Raw genomic sequence first — 20,560 nt, 5'->3', positions numbered from 1 at the left:
CACGTCACATTTAGATTCAGTCGCAGTCATCTGCTGCCTTTGGGCTTGAAGCCAGTGTGTTAAGTGTGTGCTCAAGTGCCAGGGAGGCAATCATCATCTGGCCGCATGGTTCAAGTCACGTAGAACTTTCATCTTATCTCTGAGTTTATTGTAATAAATAAACAACACACACAGACCCAGATGCTGACGCACCACATATCTCCACTGATAAAGACTACACAGGCTTCTCCTTAAAACAAATTTAGCTCTGACAGCAGCTGTCCAGAGTCAAAGGTTAGAACAGAGTCATGTATAAATAATTTAGATAACTGATACATGTGCGCTGCAGATGTGTAAACTCAACATGCACTGCATGTTGTTCATTCAGGACCAACACCGTCTGTGAGGATGCATGGCAGATGTGCCAGTATAAAACCCAGTGTAGAGAACAGAGCACAAGCTGAAGATGTTAGGTGTGCTGGGCTGAGAGGATATACTAGCTTTTAATTATGTTTTGTGCCTATATGATATATCCTGCATCCTGGTCTTGAGGAATAGTTCTCCAGGCATTCTGAAGGTCTTCTGAAGTTTTTTATTTGGACATTGACAGCCAAAGATAACACAGTTTGACCGACATAAAGAAGTATTTATTTGATTCCCAAAGAGCTGAAAGCTGAAAACTTGGCATATCTCAGCATGGTGTGCAGTGTGTTATTGGAAAAGAAAATAGAGGAGCAACTCGAAAATTGGGGAAAGAAATCCTGTGTTTGCGACTGGCTGCTTGTAACAAGGTGCCTACAGATAGAATTTATAATAGCTTCTCTGCTAAGTTCTCTCCTATGTGTGGACAAAACACTGGTTCATCAAAGGAAGTACATTCTTGGCCTTATGGCATTGAAGGTGGAGGAGATGTTATCTGGAGAGATGAGTCTTCCACAGATTCTTGATGGTAGAGAGAGTCATCCCTATTTTCATTTCTTATCCTTGGTAGATCGTACCACCATCGATTATAAATGAGAAAACAGTTTGGACCGAGACCGGAATGGTTGCACAAGACGACAACCCTGAAAGGAATGCCGAGGTCAAGAATGAGCAAAAGCCTGTATGAGTGAGCTTAAAATTACTCTGCAGGCAAGAAGCAGTGACTTAAATTTGATTCGGGCAGCCAGTTGAGTTCAGTGAGCTGGGACCATGTTCCCTTTTTTTTTTCGTTGATCAATCACCAGATGTGCCTCTAAGTACTAGACCAGCTGTATGGGTGTCACTATTTATGCTGGGAGACTTGCCAGAGGAGCACTGAAGCAATCAGGAAAGGGGATAACAATCAACCAGGAGTTGGAAGGCATAATGAGTCATTTTACTCGTACTTCAAAGTGAAAGTCAAAGCAACATGACTGAGAGACTGACGCTACCTGGATGGACAAGTTTAAGTGGTCATCAGTCACATTCCAAGTTCCTCATAGTCTTGATTAGGGAGATTGATAAAGAGGACATTCTTATTTTGATATTGGGTTGGATAGATGATGAGCTGGGATGACATTTATCTAAATTTTATCTTCCTTTAATACTGACAAATTGATTGGCATTCTAACATAATGGGATATTTCAAAGTCAAAGTCAGAATCACTTCATGGCATTCGTTTCTAGTTAAACTGTTATTAATCATCGTATATTACATTGTTTTTAGAATGCTTTTGGTACCCTACAAAACATCCAAAATTGGCAAGTATTAAACTCATGGTTGACACACTTGAATCATAAAGGAAAGGGGTTTCAGAGACGTAGAGTAATGTATGCAAGCTCTAATAAAGTGGGTCTGCAGTCTGGCATCACTTGTGTTCAAACACTTGTGACGCAGTAATAAAGTTTACAACCTCAATTTCCACAACATTGTTTTGTCAACCGACTCTTAAGTGGGAAATCTGGCCTGGTGTCAGTTACCCTCAGCATGTCTAAGTGTGTCAGACAGTAAAAGTTCAGAGTCACTTCGTGTCTTCAGGGTTTATGAGATGTTCCACTGTAACCGAGCAAAGACGAGAGGAAGAAGCGGGGAGGAAGGACGGGAGAGGAGGAGACGAGGGGCAACAATAGAGGAGGAGGGAAGCTGAAAATGCTGCCGATGAAAGATGACAGTGGAGGGAGGGGGTGGAGGGGAAGGAAGGAGGAGAGAAGAGTGAGAAGGGGGTGAGTAATAGAGGGAGGGAGAGTAAAAACCGAGCTCGATAAGACTTGGTTAGTTTTGTCTAAGCAGACTAAGCAGACCCCACACTTCTTCTCACGCTCTCCTTTGAAGAGTCTCAAATGAAACAATCTCAGGACACAAACAGGTGAGATTTTAACATTCTCTTATTAACATGTTGACATTTGTTCTGGTGGAATTTTGAAATGTTTAGCGAGGAGATTTATTTTTACAAGCTAAATGATCCATTTTGTGTCTAAAGAGAGCTGGGTTTAACCCATATTTTGGGGGAAAGTGATCATATTTTAAAGTCTAGTTTGTTTCATTCTTTTCCCTCCCCTCTATAATGCAGACTATCTTTGAAGAATTTGATTTAATTATCTTTAATTATCATGTTTGCCCCAGATGAGTGCTTTCAAACTGTCAGTTTCACATGAGAGCACACTGGAATTTACTGTTCTTTGTAACCTATCATTTAAAGAAAGTAAGTGACACAAGCTAAGGCTGCTCTGATCAATATGAGCAAACAAACAAAGGTTAAAATGACTGTGCGTGTTCTAGGGAAGAGGTTACATGTGATTGAATAACACATAGTAATGATTTGAATCTGTAGTCGCCATACGGAGCCTTTAAGCATCTTTGAGTTTTTTTTACACTACACTTTGGTACTGTTTCCACTTTCAGGAGAGAACTCTTTTCACTCATATGTCCTATAGACCAACACAGACTTCTGGTAAACCACGATAAAGACATAATGGTCATGAATTGTGCTTTGAAAAGTCATTTCAGTGAGATGTATCTACTGTGAGGTGGAATTATTCTTTAAGCATAGACTGTAATTGAAAGTCATTTTCATGCTATCAGTGTTGTTACAGTTTGCATATGGTACTGTATAAAAGATCTGATCCACCCCTCATTTCTTTCTATTTTGCCTCCAAGCAGCCGGACTTTCTTTGCGAATGCCTTTCTCTTTCTTTTGACATTGGCTGCTTTTTCACTCATTATCAGTCCAGGCCTTGTACCTGACCATCTTCAGAGATGTTTATAGGAAATGGGGAAAAAAACCAGACATAGGACCTGAGAGATTCATCCAGTAGCAGAGTATGGCTTTAGGGCTCAATATGTTCCTCAAAGTAAAGTCTTTAATCAACCACTGCACTGATTTTTATTTCTCTCTCCAGATTTTCTGAGCCTACAATCACCAAAGTCCGCTGAGGACCCCAAACACCTTCTGCTTCACTGACTGACACAGATGCCAGCCTCAGAACTCACTGCAACACGGATTCTGGAATACATTCTGTAGGAAGCGGAGGCTGCAAACTCCCTTCTAGAAATACAGCCGATTCATGAATTGGTTCTGAGTCTCCAGCAAGTTTTGGAAATACAGCTGGTTCCAAAGCACTCTAATTTTTCTTCTGTTGTTTTATTTTTATTGAATTTTTTTCACAGTGGTTGCAGGAATTGGTTCAGGCATCACGACAACCTCGAGGATGGTTTGTGGAATCACAGCAGTGGATTCTGAAAAGGGTTTTGGAAGCAAAGTGGCTCCCAGACTGGGACCAAAAAAAGTATCAACCCACAATAGGCTCACTCTGCTGCTGACTGTCTGGTGTTTGGTGTTTGTCACTCCCGTTTGTTGCCAAAGTAACTTAACATCTCAGCCTCATTTACATCTATCAGACCAGAGGACACCTGAGCCACCTTCCCGGCTGCGGTTGAGCCACAACATCCAAACCTCGAATGGAGACACGCATCTGTCCCAAGAGACAGTTCACCAGTCCCTGACCTTGATAGAGTCTGAGTCAGGAAAGCTGAAACAATCGAACAAGCTGAAACACAAACATGAACGAAAGCCTGCGTCTCCCTCATTTCCCTCCAACTCATCTGTGGTGCCTCAAAAGAACACAGTTTTGCCCCCCACCTGCCTGCAGACAACGTCTATAAAAAAGGCCTTCAAGTACATTAACACGGTGCTCTCCTGCTTGATCTTTGCTGTGGGGATCATTGGTAATGCCACCCTGCTGAGGATTATCTATCAAAATAAAAGCATGAGGAATGGACCCAATGCCCTAATCGCCAGCCTCGCCCTTGGAGACCTAATATACATCGCAATTGACATACCAATCAACGTCTACAAGGTAGAACAACCAATATTCTATATTCAAGCTTTTGTTTGTGTTAATTAGCTGTAAACAACATGATGGATTTTTTGGAACAAAAAAAAAAATCCTGGCTGTAGTAGTGTGTCCTAAGTCAGGAGGTTAAGTGTTACACTGATAACAGCACAAAAATACCCCTGTGATTGTGACAACACTCCACATTCTCACACTGAGGGTACACAAGCACACACACCACAGGCTCTGTGGTATCATATTAATCAGCTAAGACTTTTTTGGCTTATGTGTGTGTGTGCTTGCAGCTCTTGGCGATGAGGTGGCCCTTTGCCGACAGCGTCTTCGGTCTTTTCCTCTGCAAGCTGTTCCCCTTCCTGCAGAAAGCCTCAGTGGGCATCACCGTCCTCAATCTATGCGCTCTGAGTGTGGACAGGTAACACACGACTGCCTGTACTCACTACACAGATGAGAACTCTGAATATTCCACTAAAGGGACACTGATCTAAATCATCACAACCACACGTCGAGCTCAGTCTCCTGGAAATAAAGGCTGTGTGACTTTGAGACGGTTATGTTTGGGGGTGGTATTGGTGTGGGCAGGACTTGTCACCCAAGTAACATAAGAGATGAAGGTGGCAAAAAGATGAAATTGAACCCCTACAACCACGTTTCAATTGTTTTTTTGTTTTTTTTTTCCATTCTCAGTTAGGAAATGTGAAGAAGAAAATGTGAATGAAAATGATAAGAACAGAAAAAAAACCTCAAAAAATAATCTATGCACTCATTGAGGTGTTTTTTTTTTAATGGAAGTTGGCGAATTGCATCTGACCTGGCAAAGATTGAAATGATGTGATTCAGCCTTTTTTTTTCCAGTCTGAGCAGGCAAATTGTAAATTCACATGACTGACTAATGCCTTCCCAGATATAATGAAATATCCCAGATATTATGAGCTAGAGCTCTCTCAATCTTCCTCTAGTGGATGTCCACCACAGTATTTATTGTTGTTGCATGGGAAGAGCTGTGGTTTCCTGTAAAATAATAAGCTCATCGCAGAACTCTTTCATGCTATATCACTGCTGAGCTGCATGTTTTAAAAATGTACAAGTATATGATATTAACACATCTCTAAATGTTTACCTAATACTTCCGGGCTTCTTTTAGATTTTTATTTGCTTTAATGTATAAAAAGCTAAAAGACTGCGTGACTGAAGCACAAATTTGTTAAACAGACATTTCAGTGAAGTCCTTTTGAAACTTTGCGTGCAGGTACCATGCAGTGGCATCCTGGTCACGAGTACAGGGCACCGGCGTCCCCACGGTAACAGCCTTGGAGATAGCGGTGATCTGGCTGCTCTCGATCACGCTGGCCGTGCCAGAGGCCATCGGCTTCAACATGGTCACCTTTGACTACAAGAATGTTACCATGACGACCTGCATGCTGCAGCCCAAGACACCCCTCATGACTGTGAGTGTGCACATATGTGTGCTTACAGTAGGTGATTGCGTGTCAGTGAGCAAGGGAAGCCAGATTTTATGGATGTGTGTGGTCCCTGTATGTGTGGTTATGTCAGTGTGTTGATAGGCATCTAAGCCCCGTAAATGATGGGTGGCTGCAGCTTCTGTAAAGCTTCACTCGTAAATACATGTTTCTGAGAACACTTGCAGAGACTTTAAACAAATCTGTGCCCTCAAGTGTGACAGAACTTGTTTCTCTGCCACAAGGACACATTTAAAAGTACACGTAATTAAGCCGAAAATTAGGACTTTTGAGATAATAAAAACTGTTCCGTATAATCACATCTCACATTCAGCCTACCCTGACACATCATAATTATTAATTATGTTACACTGGTGTACAGTATCTTAATCCAGCAGTTCAGTGTGTCATCTAACATTAAAATTCCAGGTCAAATTGTCCCACAAGAGGTTGGATTCAAATGATTACTTCTCAACACACAATTCTCAGCCCCATTATTCAACAGTGTGAACACAAGCTACGGTGGAAGGTTCGATCCCGACACCTGCGTGGTCTCTGTGGAAGGGAAAAGAAACCAGCAGTCTGTTCCATTTCCGCCATCTCTTTGTGGTTGTGTTTCTGGGCGAGGTCTGTGTAACTCAGACAGTTTGGAACAACATTTCCTGTTTATGTCTCCAGGTCATGACTGGACTAAACAAGCTTGGCGCAGGAACTTGAATGTGAATCTGCGTCGGCTGACCTGCCATCAGTCTTTAGACAAACAGTCCTTTCAGTAGACATTTCACGCCAAAGCATTGGAACAGTAAGGTTAAACTATCGGTTAGTTAATTAGTTAATGAACAAGCCACAAGTTGTATATATAAATATTATAATCAAAGGGTTCAGAGAAGTTTTCAGTCCCTCTAACATGTAAAATGATTATGATTCAATGCCGCACCAGCATTCTAGCTAATATTGCTCCTGATTGACTTCAGATTGACTTCAGTCTGAAAACAATCTACTGATATTAAGACATGCCTACTAGACCCATTAATACATGTAAAATGTATAAGACAGGCCTCAAAATTCTGTGCATTTAATAACACTGCTGCTAGAGTAATTGGTTGATATTACATGACTGTAGCAATGAGACCACAAAGATAAGCTATAGAAAACTCACCAATAAAGCCTTCTGGTAATTTGAGAGGACTTCATGTCCCGTCCACAGGATGCTACAGCCAACCAGAGTTTTGGGAGAGCTCCTGGACATATCTCTGTGCTGTGCTGTGTAAAACATTGTATTACAACGGTTGCTATACCAACAGCTATGACAACTAAAAAAAAATATGGGCATCTATTTACAAAAATGATTCAGGTGAACATTGAAAAAAAATTTATTCAGTGTTTTTAGAGATCTGTCACTAAGTCCCAGTAACAATTAGAGGGATTCTTAATGTTTATGGTGGATTCTTCTTCTTCTTGTGGTGACAAAGTCTTATTAAATGTTCTAACACACATTGTTTGAACACATTAGCCTAAAAAAACCCTCTCATTATTACTCTAAAGGTATAAAAGAAACACGCTGATGACTCCTGGGAGTTAAAGCTGAAAAACACCACAGAACTCTGTCTTGTCATGTTTGGTGTGTGTTGCATGCCGCCCTGAGTGTGCGGGTGTAGTTATGCACCTCAGAGTTGTTTTACTTTCATTCTGTGCTCCTTTTGACAATCCTATTTCCCGCTGTGTTGTGTGATGTGGAGGGTGAGCTCTCCGCAGCTTTAACAACAAACATTAATTCACATTTTCACCCTATGTTTTCTTATGTGACTGAAAAATAGCCACATAGAGTAGCGAGCAGGAACACAACCCTCCTGTGTTTTCACACACACAACTAGATTGATCATGTTGCCAGCGCATACACTGAGATGTGGAGGCCTAATGCAGCGAGCAAAATGTCAGATCCTAAACTCAAGACCAACTTCAACGCAAGCATTTAAGGCGATTTGACTAGAGTTGTTTCTCTAAATCTCATTAATGCAGATGGAGATACTAAAGTACCTGTGATCTATGGACACAAGTGACAAATTAATGGAAAATCCAGTGGGGCTGAAATAAAGTTGAGTTTTCCTTTAATCCTTACTTTAGGCTCATATTATGTGCTCATCTCATGATGCAGATGTTTTAGGTGGAGTGATCCCAGCCTGTCACTCTATCTCACAAAATGTCAGCATAAAAATCAAATATCACCTCCACCCCCCATGATTGATGACCACTTGTCCTTTTCTGACCACGTTGCATCCGTCTCTTGGTCATGTCTCTTTGCACTTTACAAGATAAGACAGTCCTGCCTGTATCTTACTCGGTATGCTCCAACTTCTGTTGTGATTACCTCGCAGCTGCAGTGCTTTCAGCAAGGCGAGGATGATAACTACCTAAAGTAACTGGGATGTAATGCAAAGTATGTTCTGGTCTGAGCTCTTGTGTTTTCCGTGTGTTCCAGTTCTACCGGGATGCAAAGGACTGGTGGCTGTTTGGTTTCTACTTCTGCGTTCCCCTGGCCTGCTCGGCTGTCTTCTACGGCCTCATGACCTGCGAGATGCTCAGGCACCAGAAAGGAAGTTTAAGGATCTCGCTGACTGAACACCTGAAACAGGTACACACATATATTATGAGAACAACTCCAAAGAAGCACGGGTGGCTGTCTAATGGAGATTGATTGAAACAGAATGCCGTGATTTGTAAATCTCAATATTTCATTCACAATTGAACAAGGAAAATATATCAAACACTGAAAGCGAGACATTTCCCTATTTCATGAAAAAACATTTGTTCAACTAGAATTTGTCTCAAAAAAAGTTTGAACAAGTGTATGTTCACCACTGTGTAACACCCTCTCTTTTAACAACCATCTGTAAACGTGTGGAAACCGAGGAGACCATTTGCTGGACTTTTGGGGGAGGAATGTTGTCTAATTCTTGTCTAATATTGGATTCTAGCTGAAAAACAGTCCTTCAAATGGTCTTGTTTGACATATCTTATGCACCAAATGTTTTTAGATGGTGAAAGGTGCGGCCTGCACCCAGACTCTTCGACTCTGAAGCCATGCTGTAGTGATAGATGCAGTGTGTGGTTTAGCATTGTCTTCCGTAAATATGAAAGGCCCTACTTCACTAATACCTCATCTGGATGCGTGTTGCTCTAAAACTTGCACTTTTAGCACTAATGGTGCATTCCCAGATGTGCAAATTGTCAGCATAGGCACTAATGTTGTGTCTCTTGCACACAGAGAGGCCCCCAGGTTCTTTGAATCTTTTGATGACATCATGACCTGTTTCTAAATGATAGAATATTCAAAGTCTTTTTAAATTGCTCCATAATTTGTGGACACAGTTTTTGCCAGATTACTCTCCCAATTTTCACTTCTGAAAGACTCTACCTTTGTAAGGTGCTGTTTTTATACCTAATTATGTCACTGACCCGTTGTCAATTAATCTAATCAGTTGCAACAAGTTGCCTCTGCTCTTTCTTTATAGAGCCACTTACATTTCCAGCTTTTTGCATAATCCCAACTCTTTTTGCAATGTGTTGCAGCTGTCAAATTCAAGAAGATCAATTGTTTTTCATTAGATAGCAAAATATCTCATTTTCATAATGTCATGTTTTCTATGCTCTGGTGTAAATAAGATATATATACTGGTGTAATTCCAATTTTTTTAGAATTGCAGTTGTGTATTGAATGCAAAGTCAATTATTTCTTTACATATATGGAAGACTGTGATTTATTTTCCTCTCTACAGCGTCGAGAAGTAGCCAAAGCTGTTTTCTGCCTGGTGTTGATTTTTGCTCTCTGCTGGTTCCCACTCCACTTGAGTCGCCTGCTGAAAAGGACAGTCTACAAATCCCACGACGTCCACCGCTGCGAGCTCTTAAAGTACGAGCAGAAGCACACCAACACAAACTTTGGTGCTTTGTTTTTCTTGAGTTATCGTGGTTTAAATACCTCGCCTCTTGTTATTGCAGCTTCCTGCTGGTGCTCGACTACTTCAGCATCAACATGGCGACCATCAACTCCTGCATCAACCCCATCATCCTCTTCTTTGTCTCCAAGAAGTTCAAAAACTGCTTCAAGGTAGAAGCTAAGCATCTGTGATTTGTGTGTATTTGGAAGATAGTGTCCAAACTACCACAACTTTGCCTTTAACCCAGAGTCAGTGTGACATTGCAGCTAGGTCACAGGGTCAGAGGGCGTGGGACAAAGATAGAAAACTGGGAGAGACAGACTCTTCAAGATGTTTTGAGATTGCACTTATCTGGGGGACAGAAGGGAGTCGATTAAACATAGCATAGGTTGTGACCTCTGATAAAAGGCTTATGGGAAGTGAACAATATCATGTTAGTTTAAAGGGGCGCTCCACTGACCTTTCACACAAAAGCCATCATGAGCAGTGATGCACAGTGATAGATGATATAACATATAATGTAGCTTTTTATCTCCTTCACACTGAGGAGAGCTACTGAAGCATCTTTGAGAGAGTTCCTGTGACATTAGTTCTCTTTGGAGTGACCAATCAGCAGCTAGATAGAAACTCAGATGAGCTGCATGATTTGTTTAGATCCAAATCCCTCTTTCATTTTTTGTCTTATTGCTCTAAGTTAATATCTATCAAATTTAAATTGATTTCATATGATAGTTATCACCAAATCATCAAAAACAAAGGTACATGTCAAAGATTAAAGTCGATCTAGGCTTGAAAGGGAGATACAGGCGTGTGTTGTAAGCCATTTTAAAGTTTGTTTGTTGCTTATTTTATCATGTTGTACATGTAATGTTGTACAAAACATATCATACACAAAATCAGCCATCAGTGCTATGGCTGGGGAGTTATGTTTTGAATCTTTTTAGCATTAGAGGAATCAAACAAAAAGTGGTTGGAGTGCTCCTTTAATCTAATTGTCCCCGTGTCTCTCTCTGTCTCTCTGCAGTCCTGTCTGTGTTGCTGGTGTTACTCTGGCTCTCTCTCCAACAGCATGCTGCCTCTCCACCATGGGACGAGCCTGCAGTACAAACACACTGACCATTGAGAGCCGCAGATTCACCTCCACCCGCTGACGGACACCCTGTGTGAGACACCACAGAGTCTTTACCTCCTTCCTCCCTGGCATTTATTTGGCTCAAAATACTATACGTTATTGTACATATTATATGTGATGCAGTATTTAGGCTGGGTTGTGTGGTTCCTGTGTGGGGAAATCTTAACTCCGAACTCAGGCTGAGTCAGGGCCTCAGGCACCACTGTTAGACTACTTGTGGCTAAAAAGGAGCATCAGTGATAACCGTGGTTTGATGTAAAGGTGTTGGCTTTCATTTATTTTTGACTCTATGTATTTGCTACCATGTTTTATATGTAAAATATTCCAACATAACATACTATTTAGAAATCAAGTTCAAAGTGTAAGTCCAGCTGCCCCTGGAGGCTAAACGCTACATCACATTCCAAAAGAGAATAAGCTACTTGCAGGATAAATAATTTAATTTTTCATTTTTCTGTTCTGGGATCAGTGGCTACAGCTGTGGACTGAAATATAAAATGTGACATGCTGTGGTGCTGCAGGAAGGAGCAAAGAGTCACCAAAAAAAACTCAGCAATCATCAGAATTGTATATTTTGCTTTTCTTTTTTTTTTTTTTTAGAAAGATCTGCCATAAATAATTTGTATATATTAATAAAACTAAATCCTCAAAGAGTTCGTAAAGATATGTTTTACTTTATGTGTGTGAGGATTCATTATCCAGTGCTCAATCCCTTTATATCTATATATTTTTTAATCATATTTGGAGATTAGTGATTCTCAATTTTGTTTTTCATTATTGCATTTTAGATTTAGCCATTTAACTTATTTTCAGATTTATGATATTTTGTGAATCTTGTTTCCCATCGTTGTTTGCATAGTTTTAATCAATGCTTTTTAATTTTATGTCGAACTTTTCTATAACAGACTTCAGATAGCTGTAATTGTCACTTGCTTTCATGATAGGGACTTTTTGTTTAATTTATTAACTTGTTTCTTAAAATAAAACTTTATCTTACTCACTTGATGTTTTTTCTATCTTTATCTCAAAATTTCTAAAGTTTCTTTAATAAATCCCATGCTATTATCTCGTCATCTGGACTTTCTTTTATGTATATATTTTTACGACATCATAACTTCAATATTTATCAAAAAAGTTTGAGCTCACCATTTTTTAAATCACATTTTCATTGAACAATTTTGACATCTGAATTTTACTATGTTTCTTAAATGAAACTATTATTCTCATTACGTGGACTTTTTAAGACCTTTTTCAGGATCCTTAAAGGTTTTGTTTTTCCGACATTTTCGCTATAAAGAGATCATATTAATTTTAGCCGTTTTGCTCAAAGATTTTCTATTTTTTTTATATTTTTCTAAAAGAAAAAAAATATCATTTTAAATTGTGATCATGTTTTAGTTTTTATTTTTATCTTCCGCAGGTGAAAAATAGTTTTTGCTGCGTTCAAAAACCCTCGTCTTGAAATAATCTAATTTGTGTGAAAAAAGCCCTGTTTGTGTCAATTGCGACAACCACGTGACTGTCGGGCAGAGACGGAGATGGCTGAGATTCCTGCCGGTGACGTCGGGGCGTAAACACGGCGGACAGGAGGAGACCCGCGGACAGCAGCTTCGCGCTGTCTTTGAGTGAGTTATCGATCAGCCGCTGATCGGGAACGATTGACTGGTATTGACAGGAAGAGCTGAGCGTCAGTTTGCGGCGTGCGTGTCGGGCGGAGGAGGGATGCGTTGCCTGGTAACAGAACCAGGGCTGAGGGTGAAAACAGGCCAGCCGTCAGTCTGAGTGAACGTCCTCGGCTTCAGCGACCAGAACACCCCCTGTTTCTCTCTCACTGTTAGTGTAACAGCATTTTAACTGTTTTTCTCGCCTGTCAAGCATGTTTTCGCTGTTTTGCAAACAAATGTTCATATTTGCTGTTTTTAGCTCATTGAGAATCCACGGTAGTATGCTGACCTCACTGTACTTGATGCTATCTTATCGTTATCGACACTATTTCACGGCGTTCTGAACATTTAATGGGCTGAGTCGCTGTATTAACGTACTTCCAGGAGCTGTTTGTTTTGATCCACAACATATCTGTCGCCCAAATCTGTTTGATCTCGTGGTTTGGATCCAGTGTGGACTTGTGTGGACACACACACAGTTTCGAGAAGGAAATGCCCCACATTTGATGCCTATTTCCCTTATGTTGTTGTTGTTGTTGTTTCTGCTGCTTTAAAGAGCAACAGCACAAAAATAATCACACCCACGGAAGGTTTGTGCCCAGTTTGAATTGATTTATTTATTAGTTCTTCGAAACACAAGTTTTTCAGCAGATTGGTAAATGGTAAATGGACTTGTACTTGTATAGCGCTTTTCTAGTCTAACTGACTACTCAAAGCGCTTCACTACATGATTGCCACAGCAGATTCTATCTGTACAAAGCTGCACAGTCGAGGCAAAAGTTGCTATGTTGATTTAGGTTTATCCACTCTGTAGCAGTGTAGCAGTTCACCTGTGTGACATTAATAATCTGACTTTTGTGTCGCTGGTGTAGAATGTGGCTGTAGTTCACGCTGAGGGTCAAGCAGCCATCATGCCGTGTACCTGCGCAGAGTGGAGGAGGTGGATCCGCCCGCTGGTTCTCGTTCTCTACGCTCTTCTCCTGCTGGCCGTGCTGCCGCTATGCATCTGGGAGCTGCAGAAGGACAAGGTGCACACTTCCCTTAGTCATGGCCTCCACCTGAGCCATGCCCCTTTGATAGAACGAAGTCCTGACAGCTTGATTCCGTGTCTGCAGGATAAAACGTGCGGAGCTTTTACCTTTCGCTCTGTCTGTGCAGGTTGGGACTCACAGTAAAGCCTGGTTCATAGCTGGTGTGTTTGTGTTCCTCACGATCCCGATCTCACTGTGGGGGATTCTGCAGCACATGGTGCACTACACCCAGCCTGAGCTGCAGAAACCCATCATCAGGTAAACACACACACACTTTTCTTTCAAGAACGACAGAACCAAATGCACCATAAAACAGGTTTGATGTGTTTTATCCATGAAGGGAGCTATTTCTGAATTCTCCGGTGTTGGGACAGAGCTCTCTTTAAAGAAAATGTCCAGAACATTGCTCAGATCCTTCCTTTATTGCCCATCTCACGTTTTGAGTCAGATGTCACAATTTAATAGCGTTTTAAAGTGTGCCAGTTACATGAGATTCAGAATAGTACTGGCATGTAAGTTGCCTGTTTAAATTACATGAGATGGATCATTTTTCTTTAAGATGGTAAAAAAAAAAACACAAAAAACCCCTAACACTCGTTTAACATCTGACTTTTGAGTGATTAAAAATGTTTAATCTGCATTCAGTGCTGTGTTATATGACTGCAGTAGTATTTATCTGCTCTGGCTCCGATTGGCGTTGATGAGCACCCAGAAGCACACGCTAAGTTTCAGTGAGGGTGCTGCGTTCAGCAGTGACTGCAAAAGTGGGCACAGCTGACTTTATCCTTTTAGGAGCACATGTTTACCATCTGTAATGTCTCGCACGAAGGCTCTGCAAGAAAAAGCGAAGGGATTGATTGATTTTTACCAGCTGGCAGTTTATTCACAGCACGGTCTGTTTCAGGCAGATGTATGCAGTCCAATTAGAAATAATGAACTGGCTTTGTTATTTGAGAGAGTTGTGCTTGTCAGAAACTGTGGTTGTATCCATGTGTAGGAAAAAGTTTAAACACTACTTTGGTGTAAAAACTGTACATGAGAACTAACATAATCTGACAAAGGACAAAGAAAACTGGGGATTAGGAAAGTGAGAAAAACAAAGGCACTCAGCTAAACAAGCCCATTATCTTATTTCTCAGTTTTTAAATCCTTGATGTCTCCACTTCAGCCTTAGACTGTGCGCTGGACGTGAGGAGGAAACAGAAGGAGACATTAGCTGAAGTAATAGACATTTAACAAATGGAGACGCCCTATCTTAAGAGCCTTCATTTTGAACCTCGCATACAGCTCCTCCCTGCAGCTTCCTCCGTCTTTGCACAACCGGCTGCATTTTCGGAACCGAGATATTTTCCGCAATGTGCTGAGAATGAATTCCTGGTAGGAGGCAGGAGGACGGAGGAGAGAGTATCAATGTACAGTTGAAAGAAATTAGATGAGCCTTGACTGCACAAAGAAAAACAGAGTAGTAGAGAGGTGATCAGAAAATGACATAAATACTCAGAAATGTTGTCCTTCATTCATGCTGGTACTTTGTTTTTTTTTTCATAATTGATTATAAGTACAGACAAAAGCTTTATTTCTGTAGGACTGTGTCAAGATGTGACATAAAGGGCTTCACTGTAGAGGGAAAGATAGTTGATCAAGACATAAAGGGCATAAAAATAAAGAAAATGGAGATATTTTAGGCAACTTTCTAAAAACAGCCACACATCTGAAGCAAACTGGGTGCTACAAATCTTAGAAAAACACAACAAACAAAACAGAGTGCATGAGACACAAACCTTTAAATACACAAATACAAACCTCTGCATGGTGTTCTCTTGTCTTCCTCCTCTAGGATACTATGGATGGTGCCCATCTACAGTTTGGATAGTGTGAGTCATTAAGACGCACAAACACACACACAAAGCCACTGGTTTTTTTCCCCCTACTGTGCTGCCGTGGTAACGGGGCTTAATTGGAAACGTCATGGCGGTGTCACAAGTCCAGACATTAAGTTCTCCACAGCCCCGTCTCATATCAGTTAACTCCATTACAGCAAATTCAATTTCTTCCTGCTCTCATGTGACTGCGTGCACACATGAAATGTCATTGATGTTTGATCGCGTCCGATTGTTAAATTCTCCTCTTCTGCCTCCCTTTAGTGGCTGGCGCTGCGATACCCCGGCCTGGCCATCTACGTGGACACATGCAGGGAGTGCTACGAGGCCTACGTCATCTACAACTTCCTGGTGTTCCTGCTGAACTTCCTCAGTAATCAGTACCCGAGCCTGGTGCTGATGCTGGAGGTGCAGCAGCAGCAGCCGCACCTGCCGCCCCTGTGCTGCTGCCCGCCGTGGCCCATGGGAGAGTAAGAGGAGGGACGACGTGAGGCCGCAGTTTACGATGAACGCATGAATGTGGAATTGTTCATTTTCTCTCTCTCTGTCTGTCTTTCAGGGTGTTGCTGTTCAGGTGTAAGCTGGGAGTCCTCCAGTACACTGTGGTGAGACCTGTCACCACGGTGATAGCACTGTAAGTCTCTTTCTGCCACCACAATTGTACTATAATCTTCCAAATGGTTTACTATAGTAAAGTAAAGGAGGTATAAATAAAGAGTGGAATTTTAAATAAAGACAAAAAAAGCAGGAAGTGAAAAGCAGGGAATTGGGTGTCTATAGTTCTTCTCCTCTCTGACCTCTTAACATGGTCTGTGTTGTTTATAACTCTTCGTTGTAAAGAGATGTTTTCCTGGCACTGTTTACTGTTGGCTCAGTTGGTGCTTCACTTACTGCTAAAGAAAGATAACAGTAATATATATCAGTAGAGCAGTTCCCTGCGTGTCAGAGAGAGACAGCAAAGGAGTACCCTGTGCATGGAAAACTGACACAAACGGCTCTTGACCAAACATAAGTGTGTGAAAATGTGTTGCATGAATTACCCATCGTCGTTACACCAATTTATTACAAACCTCATTATGATCACAATATACTTGACAACTTTAAACTGGTGTCAGAATACATTAGAAATGCTGCCTGGATCTGAGAAGTTAAAGGTGTGACTCAAGCGTTTCCACCTGTGTCTGCAGCATTTGTCAGCTCTGTGGAGTTTACGATGAAGCCAACTTCAGCTTCAGAAATGCCTGGTCCTACCTGGTTATTATCAACAACATATCACAGCTGGTAATGACACATCACAGACACAGCATGTTGTTAGAATACAGTACAAGTAAACTGCTCTTTGAAGAAGTAAGGATGCTACTGCTGATGTCACTTATATGCTCACAAAACTCAGGAGACAGCAGTTTTTCTGATCAGCCTGTTCATTTCCAGGTCATTTAGACTGCTAAAATATTGCATATGGTGCTGTTGATGACATTCAATGGACTTCTCTGTGTCTGTCTCCAGTTTGCAATGTACTGTCTGGTGTTGCTCTACCGAGCTCTCAGGGATGAGCTGACTCCCATCAGACCTGTGGGCAAGTTCCTCTGTGTCAAACTGGTTGTGTTCTTCTCATTCTGGTAAGACGTGGGGATAACTGGATGCCTTTGCTGCCTTCTTTATGGTTTATGTGAATCCAGTACATTTTGTGAATGCTGATGTGTTCATTTCCTCTGCAGGCAGGCTGTTTTGATAGCGTTTCTGGTGAAAGTCGGGGTGATCTCCGACAAACACACCTGGGATTGGGACAGCGTGGAGGATGTGGCCACTGGACTACAGGTAAACACATTCCTCAAAGTCATTTATTCATACCATTTATGTAGTTTTTTTTTTTTGTACTACAATTCCCTGATTGATCAACTGATTCTTAAACCAACACAGGACTTTATCATCTGCATAGAGATGTTCCTGGCTGCCATTGCTCACCACTACACCTTCACCTACAAGCCATATGTACAGGTAAAACATCTGAAATCTATGTATTTGGGCTGTCACAATATCAGATTTTCACACAGATTTTAATGTCTTTGGTGCCAGATGTGTGAATACACATGTCAAGCTTGTGTCGTGGAATCAGTTGAGTGAGAACAACGTTGTTGTTGGTTGCTGGCTTGCCCTTACAATCAGTTTTACTTGATACTTCTTTGCTTTCTGGCTCAGTGGCCTATCAGTGGCAATACATTTCGATTCTCCCATGCCGCCCTTGGTACTTTCACACTTGACACACTTAAAAAGGGTGCATCAGTCCCAGCTTGAAAGTCATATGTGAAAAGGCTTTGTGTAAGGGCAAGTCGACATTGCAGAACATACCTCTCTAACAAACTAGGTTGTCATAATTCGGCTGATCCGACAACACCAGCTTGATGTGCGTAAGCACGCGCTGATGTGGCACTGAGTCACTTCTGTCTGGTATGTGTGAATTACAAAGGTAGTTGGTTAAGACGCCTCAACCGATATGTGAATAGGGATTTAGATAGTTAGCTAGTTATTCACTGCTTCTTCTTCTCCTGTTCTCCTGCATTGTATTAAAGGTGTGGCAAAGGTTGATAGGATATTTCCTTGTGTATTAGAGAGTCAACCAGGAAATAACTGCCGCTGGATTAGTTAGAATACTATCACATGCCTTTTATTAACAAAATGTTGCTATTTCTTTCTTTCTTTTTTTTTTCTACTGGTAAATTGTGACAAGCCTAACATCTTTTTTATTCACCTGTCTTTTTTCCTGACCCAGGAAGCAGAGGAGGGCTCATGTTTTGACAGCTTTCTGGCCATGTGGGATTTCTCTGACATCAGAGCTGATGTCACAGAGCAGGTCCGCCATGTTGGTGAGTATCACAGGCTCATCATTTGTCCCCAAGTCCACCTGCCTCATGAAAACAATGGAAGGAGTAAGGGTGTACTTAGTTTTTAACATGCTGCTTTTGGTTTAGTTTTGGTTGAATGACCAATTACACAGTGTAATATGTCATGTGTTGTTGTTCATCTGTGGTGGTATTCATCTCATTTGAAGACCTGGTAAGGACCAAATGTTTTTTTCTTTTTTTTTTTTTTCTTTTTATGCCCCGATATGTAAAATTTTAGGATCCAAAGAGAGTATAATTTCTTTCTCACATGCCTGTATATGCGTCTTTCTTTTGCATGAAAGAATTCTAAATTGTGTATCCATTTGTGGATGCCGTGACGAGTGTTTCTGAACCTGAGGAGCGATTTCCGTTACAAAATTCTATCTGTCTATTTTCAATGTAGTGCTACCTTAGGGCGTTAAAAAGCGCGTCATGTTCAAATTTATCAAATAAAGAACAGTTTCAACAACATAATATAACATGTATTGGTGCCATTTCCAACTAAACATGGCATTCAAAATCATTTATAAGCCACTAAATTCTGTTTTTTTTTTGCCGCATGCACATTTTTTAAATGGGGTTTCAGTTTTAAGTTAATAAAATTACACTGTCATCCCTCAAGGTCGTACTTTCTTGGGTCGTCCCAATAAGATGTACTTCGGTGCAGCAGCTCGCCCCGAACACACAGAGCACACCGGCCTTCTCAACGCCACCTCGCAGGATCCCGTCGCGGTGGCAGCCACGTCTATGCCTTCTTCCCCTTCGTCAAGGGGGCGGTACCAAGGCCTCGGCCACACCTCCGCCCCTCATTCCATCTCCGCCCCTGCGGGCTTCACGTCTTCATCCTGGGACGACGACAGTGACAGCTCGCCTCCACAGACCGGAGTCGGCCAGTAACAGAGGAAACAAAGCAGAGCAGAGAGAACAAGAAACTCTCAGATCCAGAAGCAAAGTCAGAGTCTTAAGAACTTTTCTTTACACTTTTATGAAAAGTAGCTCAGACGAAGCGAGGAAAAGCTGGGTAAAAGCCATGTTTGTCGATAAACTAGGATGACTAAAATAAATGCCCAGATTTAAATGTTTGAAATCTGTATTTTGCTGTCAGAGTGTGTAGTTTTTGATAAATGTACCTGTTGCTGTTGAAGAGCTTTCATCTGAAGGAGAAACAGGTTGTCCTCTTGGTTTTGTGCTCCCACGGTGCTGAAGTGATCTTCAGATAGCTTTGACTGTTTGTTCCAAGCCAACATAAATCAGCTTGTCATATTTAATCACCAGAAACTGTTGCAGCGACCACAAGTGTAGTCTCATTCCTCCAAAGACTCAGAGGAATTAATCCCTGAGTATACGTGACAGCAGGGTAGTCCGTTTTGTTTTGTTTATGCTGCTTCACATCATAACTATCGTGTTATTTCTTGAGTGCAAATATTTACAGCCTAAACATCCTAAATCACCGCATCCTGGGTAATGAATGTAAAATACTGAAGCCTTCATTTGGCAAAGTATGAGGTGGATATGTAGTCAACTTTTAAAGAAAAAAAATCCGACTTCATTTCAATGTGCCGCTGTAAGTAGATGAGAGTTAATGTTTAATTTCCTCTTGCTTGCTAAAATCTACATCACACAGCATTTTCATGACACTTTTTGACCTTTTTTAAAAAGTGAAGCTAAATCTCCGAGACCTGTAACTTTATCGGGAACCAATAGTCAGACAGCATTAAAACAAAGACTCAGTGATATCTATGTATCCATGGGATTAATACAATAAAAAGTCTGTGTACAGCATTATGCTTGGTGTTTTCTCAATGAAATGGTATTTTTTTTAAACCATCACTCACATTGTGAGAAAGAGCTCTGTTGGGGCAGCATCTGGTGGTCAACAGAGGAACTGCAGTATGAAATTCACCTCCGTATTCTTGGCTAGATCTGCCAGAATTACATTTTTTCAAGACTGATAGAAGACAGGCTAAAAATGACATTTTAAAGGTTGATCCTCATCATTTTTCACAGTTGGATATGTCGGGTAAGGCTTTATGATTCAGTAACACCTTAGATTTATACAGGGTTACTGTCAACTTGGACATTTTTTGCTTGATATCAGAAATATGTTGTTTACATGTTAATATATGATCAATCACAGCCCTGAGATATTTTAGTTAATAAATGTCAACTTCACATATTCTGAATTTTATGTCCTTTTTGAACTCCAATTCTCGTAATTATTTTAAAAGTCATTTGCAGGAGCCTACATCGCAACTGATCGACACAGCAGAATACAGCAGAGCA

General features: G+C 41.1%; 2 protein-coding genes across 4 annotated transcripts; both read left to right on the top strand.

The window, feature by feature from the left end:
• Positions 1–2,222: 2,222 nt before the first annotated feature.
• LOC140281456 (endothelin receptor type B-like) lies at positions 2,223–11,431 on the top strand. Of its 2 annotated transcripts, none has more exons than XM_072375889.1 (8): positions 2,223–2,306; positions 3,340–4,296; positions 4,578–4,705; positions 5,540–5,738; positions 8,230–8,382; positions 9,527–9,660; positions 9,750–9,858; positions 10,757–11,431. In XM_072375889.1, exons 2-8 carry the CDS (start codon positions 3,649–3,651, stop codon positions 10,802–10,804), a joined length of 1,419 nt encoding a protein of 472 aa, XP_072231990.1. In that variant the 5' UTR covers positions 2,223–2,306; positions 3,340–3,648; the 3' UTR covers positions 10,805–11,431. The 2 variants fall into 2 exon arrangements, with proteins under 2 accessions (XP_072231990.1, XP_072231989.1); XM_072375888.1 differs by having other exon boundaries at positions 10,713–11,416.
• Positions 11,432–12,357: 926 nt separating this feature from the next.
• On the top strand, positions 12,358–20,360 carry LOC140281457 (transmembrane protein 184C-like). 2 transcript variants are annotated; one of them, XM_072375890.1, is made up of 12 exons: positions 12,358–12,445; positions 13,357–13,512; positions 13,643–13,773; positions 15,353–15,389; positions 15,660–15,865; positions 15,955–16,029; positions 16,583–16,676; positions 16,902–17,014; positions 17,114–17,213; positions 17,316–17,393; positions 18,166–18,259; positions 18,900–20,360. In XM_072375890.1, exons 2-12 carry the CDS (start codon positions 13,396–13,398, stop codon positions 19,172–19,174), a joined length of 1,320 nt encoding a protein of 439 aa, XP_072231991.1. In that variant the 5' UTR covers positions 12,358–12,445; positions 13,357–13,395; the 3' UTR covers positions 19,175–20,360. The 2 variants fall into 2 exon arrangements, with proteins under 2 accessions (XP_072231991.1, XP_072231992.1); XM_072375891.1 differs by having other exon boundaries at positions 12,358–12,653.
• Positions 20,361–20,560: the final 200 nt, after the last annotated feature.

This window comes from Leuresthes tenuis, unplaced genomic scaffold, assembly GCF_036924035.1.
Source record: "Leuresthes tenuis unplaced genomic scaffold, fLeuTen1.0.hap1 SCAF_22, whole genome shotgun sequence".
NCBI classification, from domain to species: Eukaryota; Metazoa; Chordata; class Actinopteri; order Atheriniformes; family Atherinopsidae; genus Leuresthes; species Leuresthes tenuis.
Note: the sequence above shows the minus strand (reverse complement) of the source record. Positions and strands in the feature narration are given on the sequence as shown.

What these genes read in the sequence shown, in the direction of transcription:
- LOC140281456 (XM_072375888.1), top strand. Translation starts at nt 3,649, where the DNA reads ATGGTTTGTGGAATCACAGCAGTGGATTCTGAAAAGGGTTTTGGAAGC. An exon ending in CCAAGACACCCCTCATGACT is followed by an intron (nt 5,739 to 8,229) that starts GTGAGTGTGCAC and finishes CGTGTGTTCCAG; the next exon opens with TTCTACCGGGATGCAAAGGA. An exon ending in CACCGCTGCGAGCTCTTAAA is followed by an intron (nt 9,661 to 9,749) that starts GTACGAGCAGAA and finishes TTGTTATTGCAG; the next exon opens with CTTCCTGCTGGTGCTCGACT.
- LOC140281457 (XM_072375890.1), top strand. Translation starts at nt 13,396, where the DNA reads ATGCCGTGTACCTGCGCAGAGTGGAGGAGGTGGATCCGCCCGCTGGTT. An exon ending in CCATCTACAGTTTGGATAGT is followed by an intron (nt 15,390 to 15,659) that starts GTGAGTCATTAA and finishes GCCTCCCTTTAG; the next exon opens with TGGCTGGCGCTGCGATACCC. An exon ending in CCGCCGTGGCCCATGGGAGA is followed by an intron (nt 15,866 to 15,954) that starts GTAAGAGGAGGG and finishes TCTGTCTTTCAG; the next exon opens with GGTGTTGCTGTTCAGGTGTA.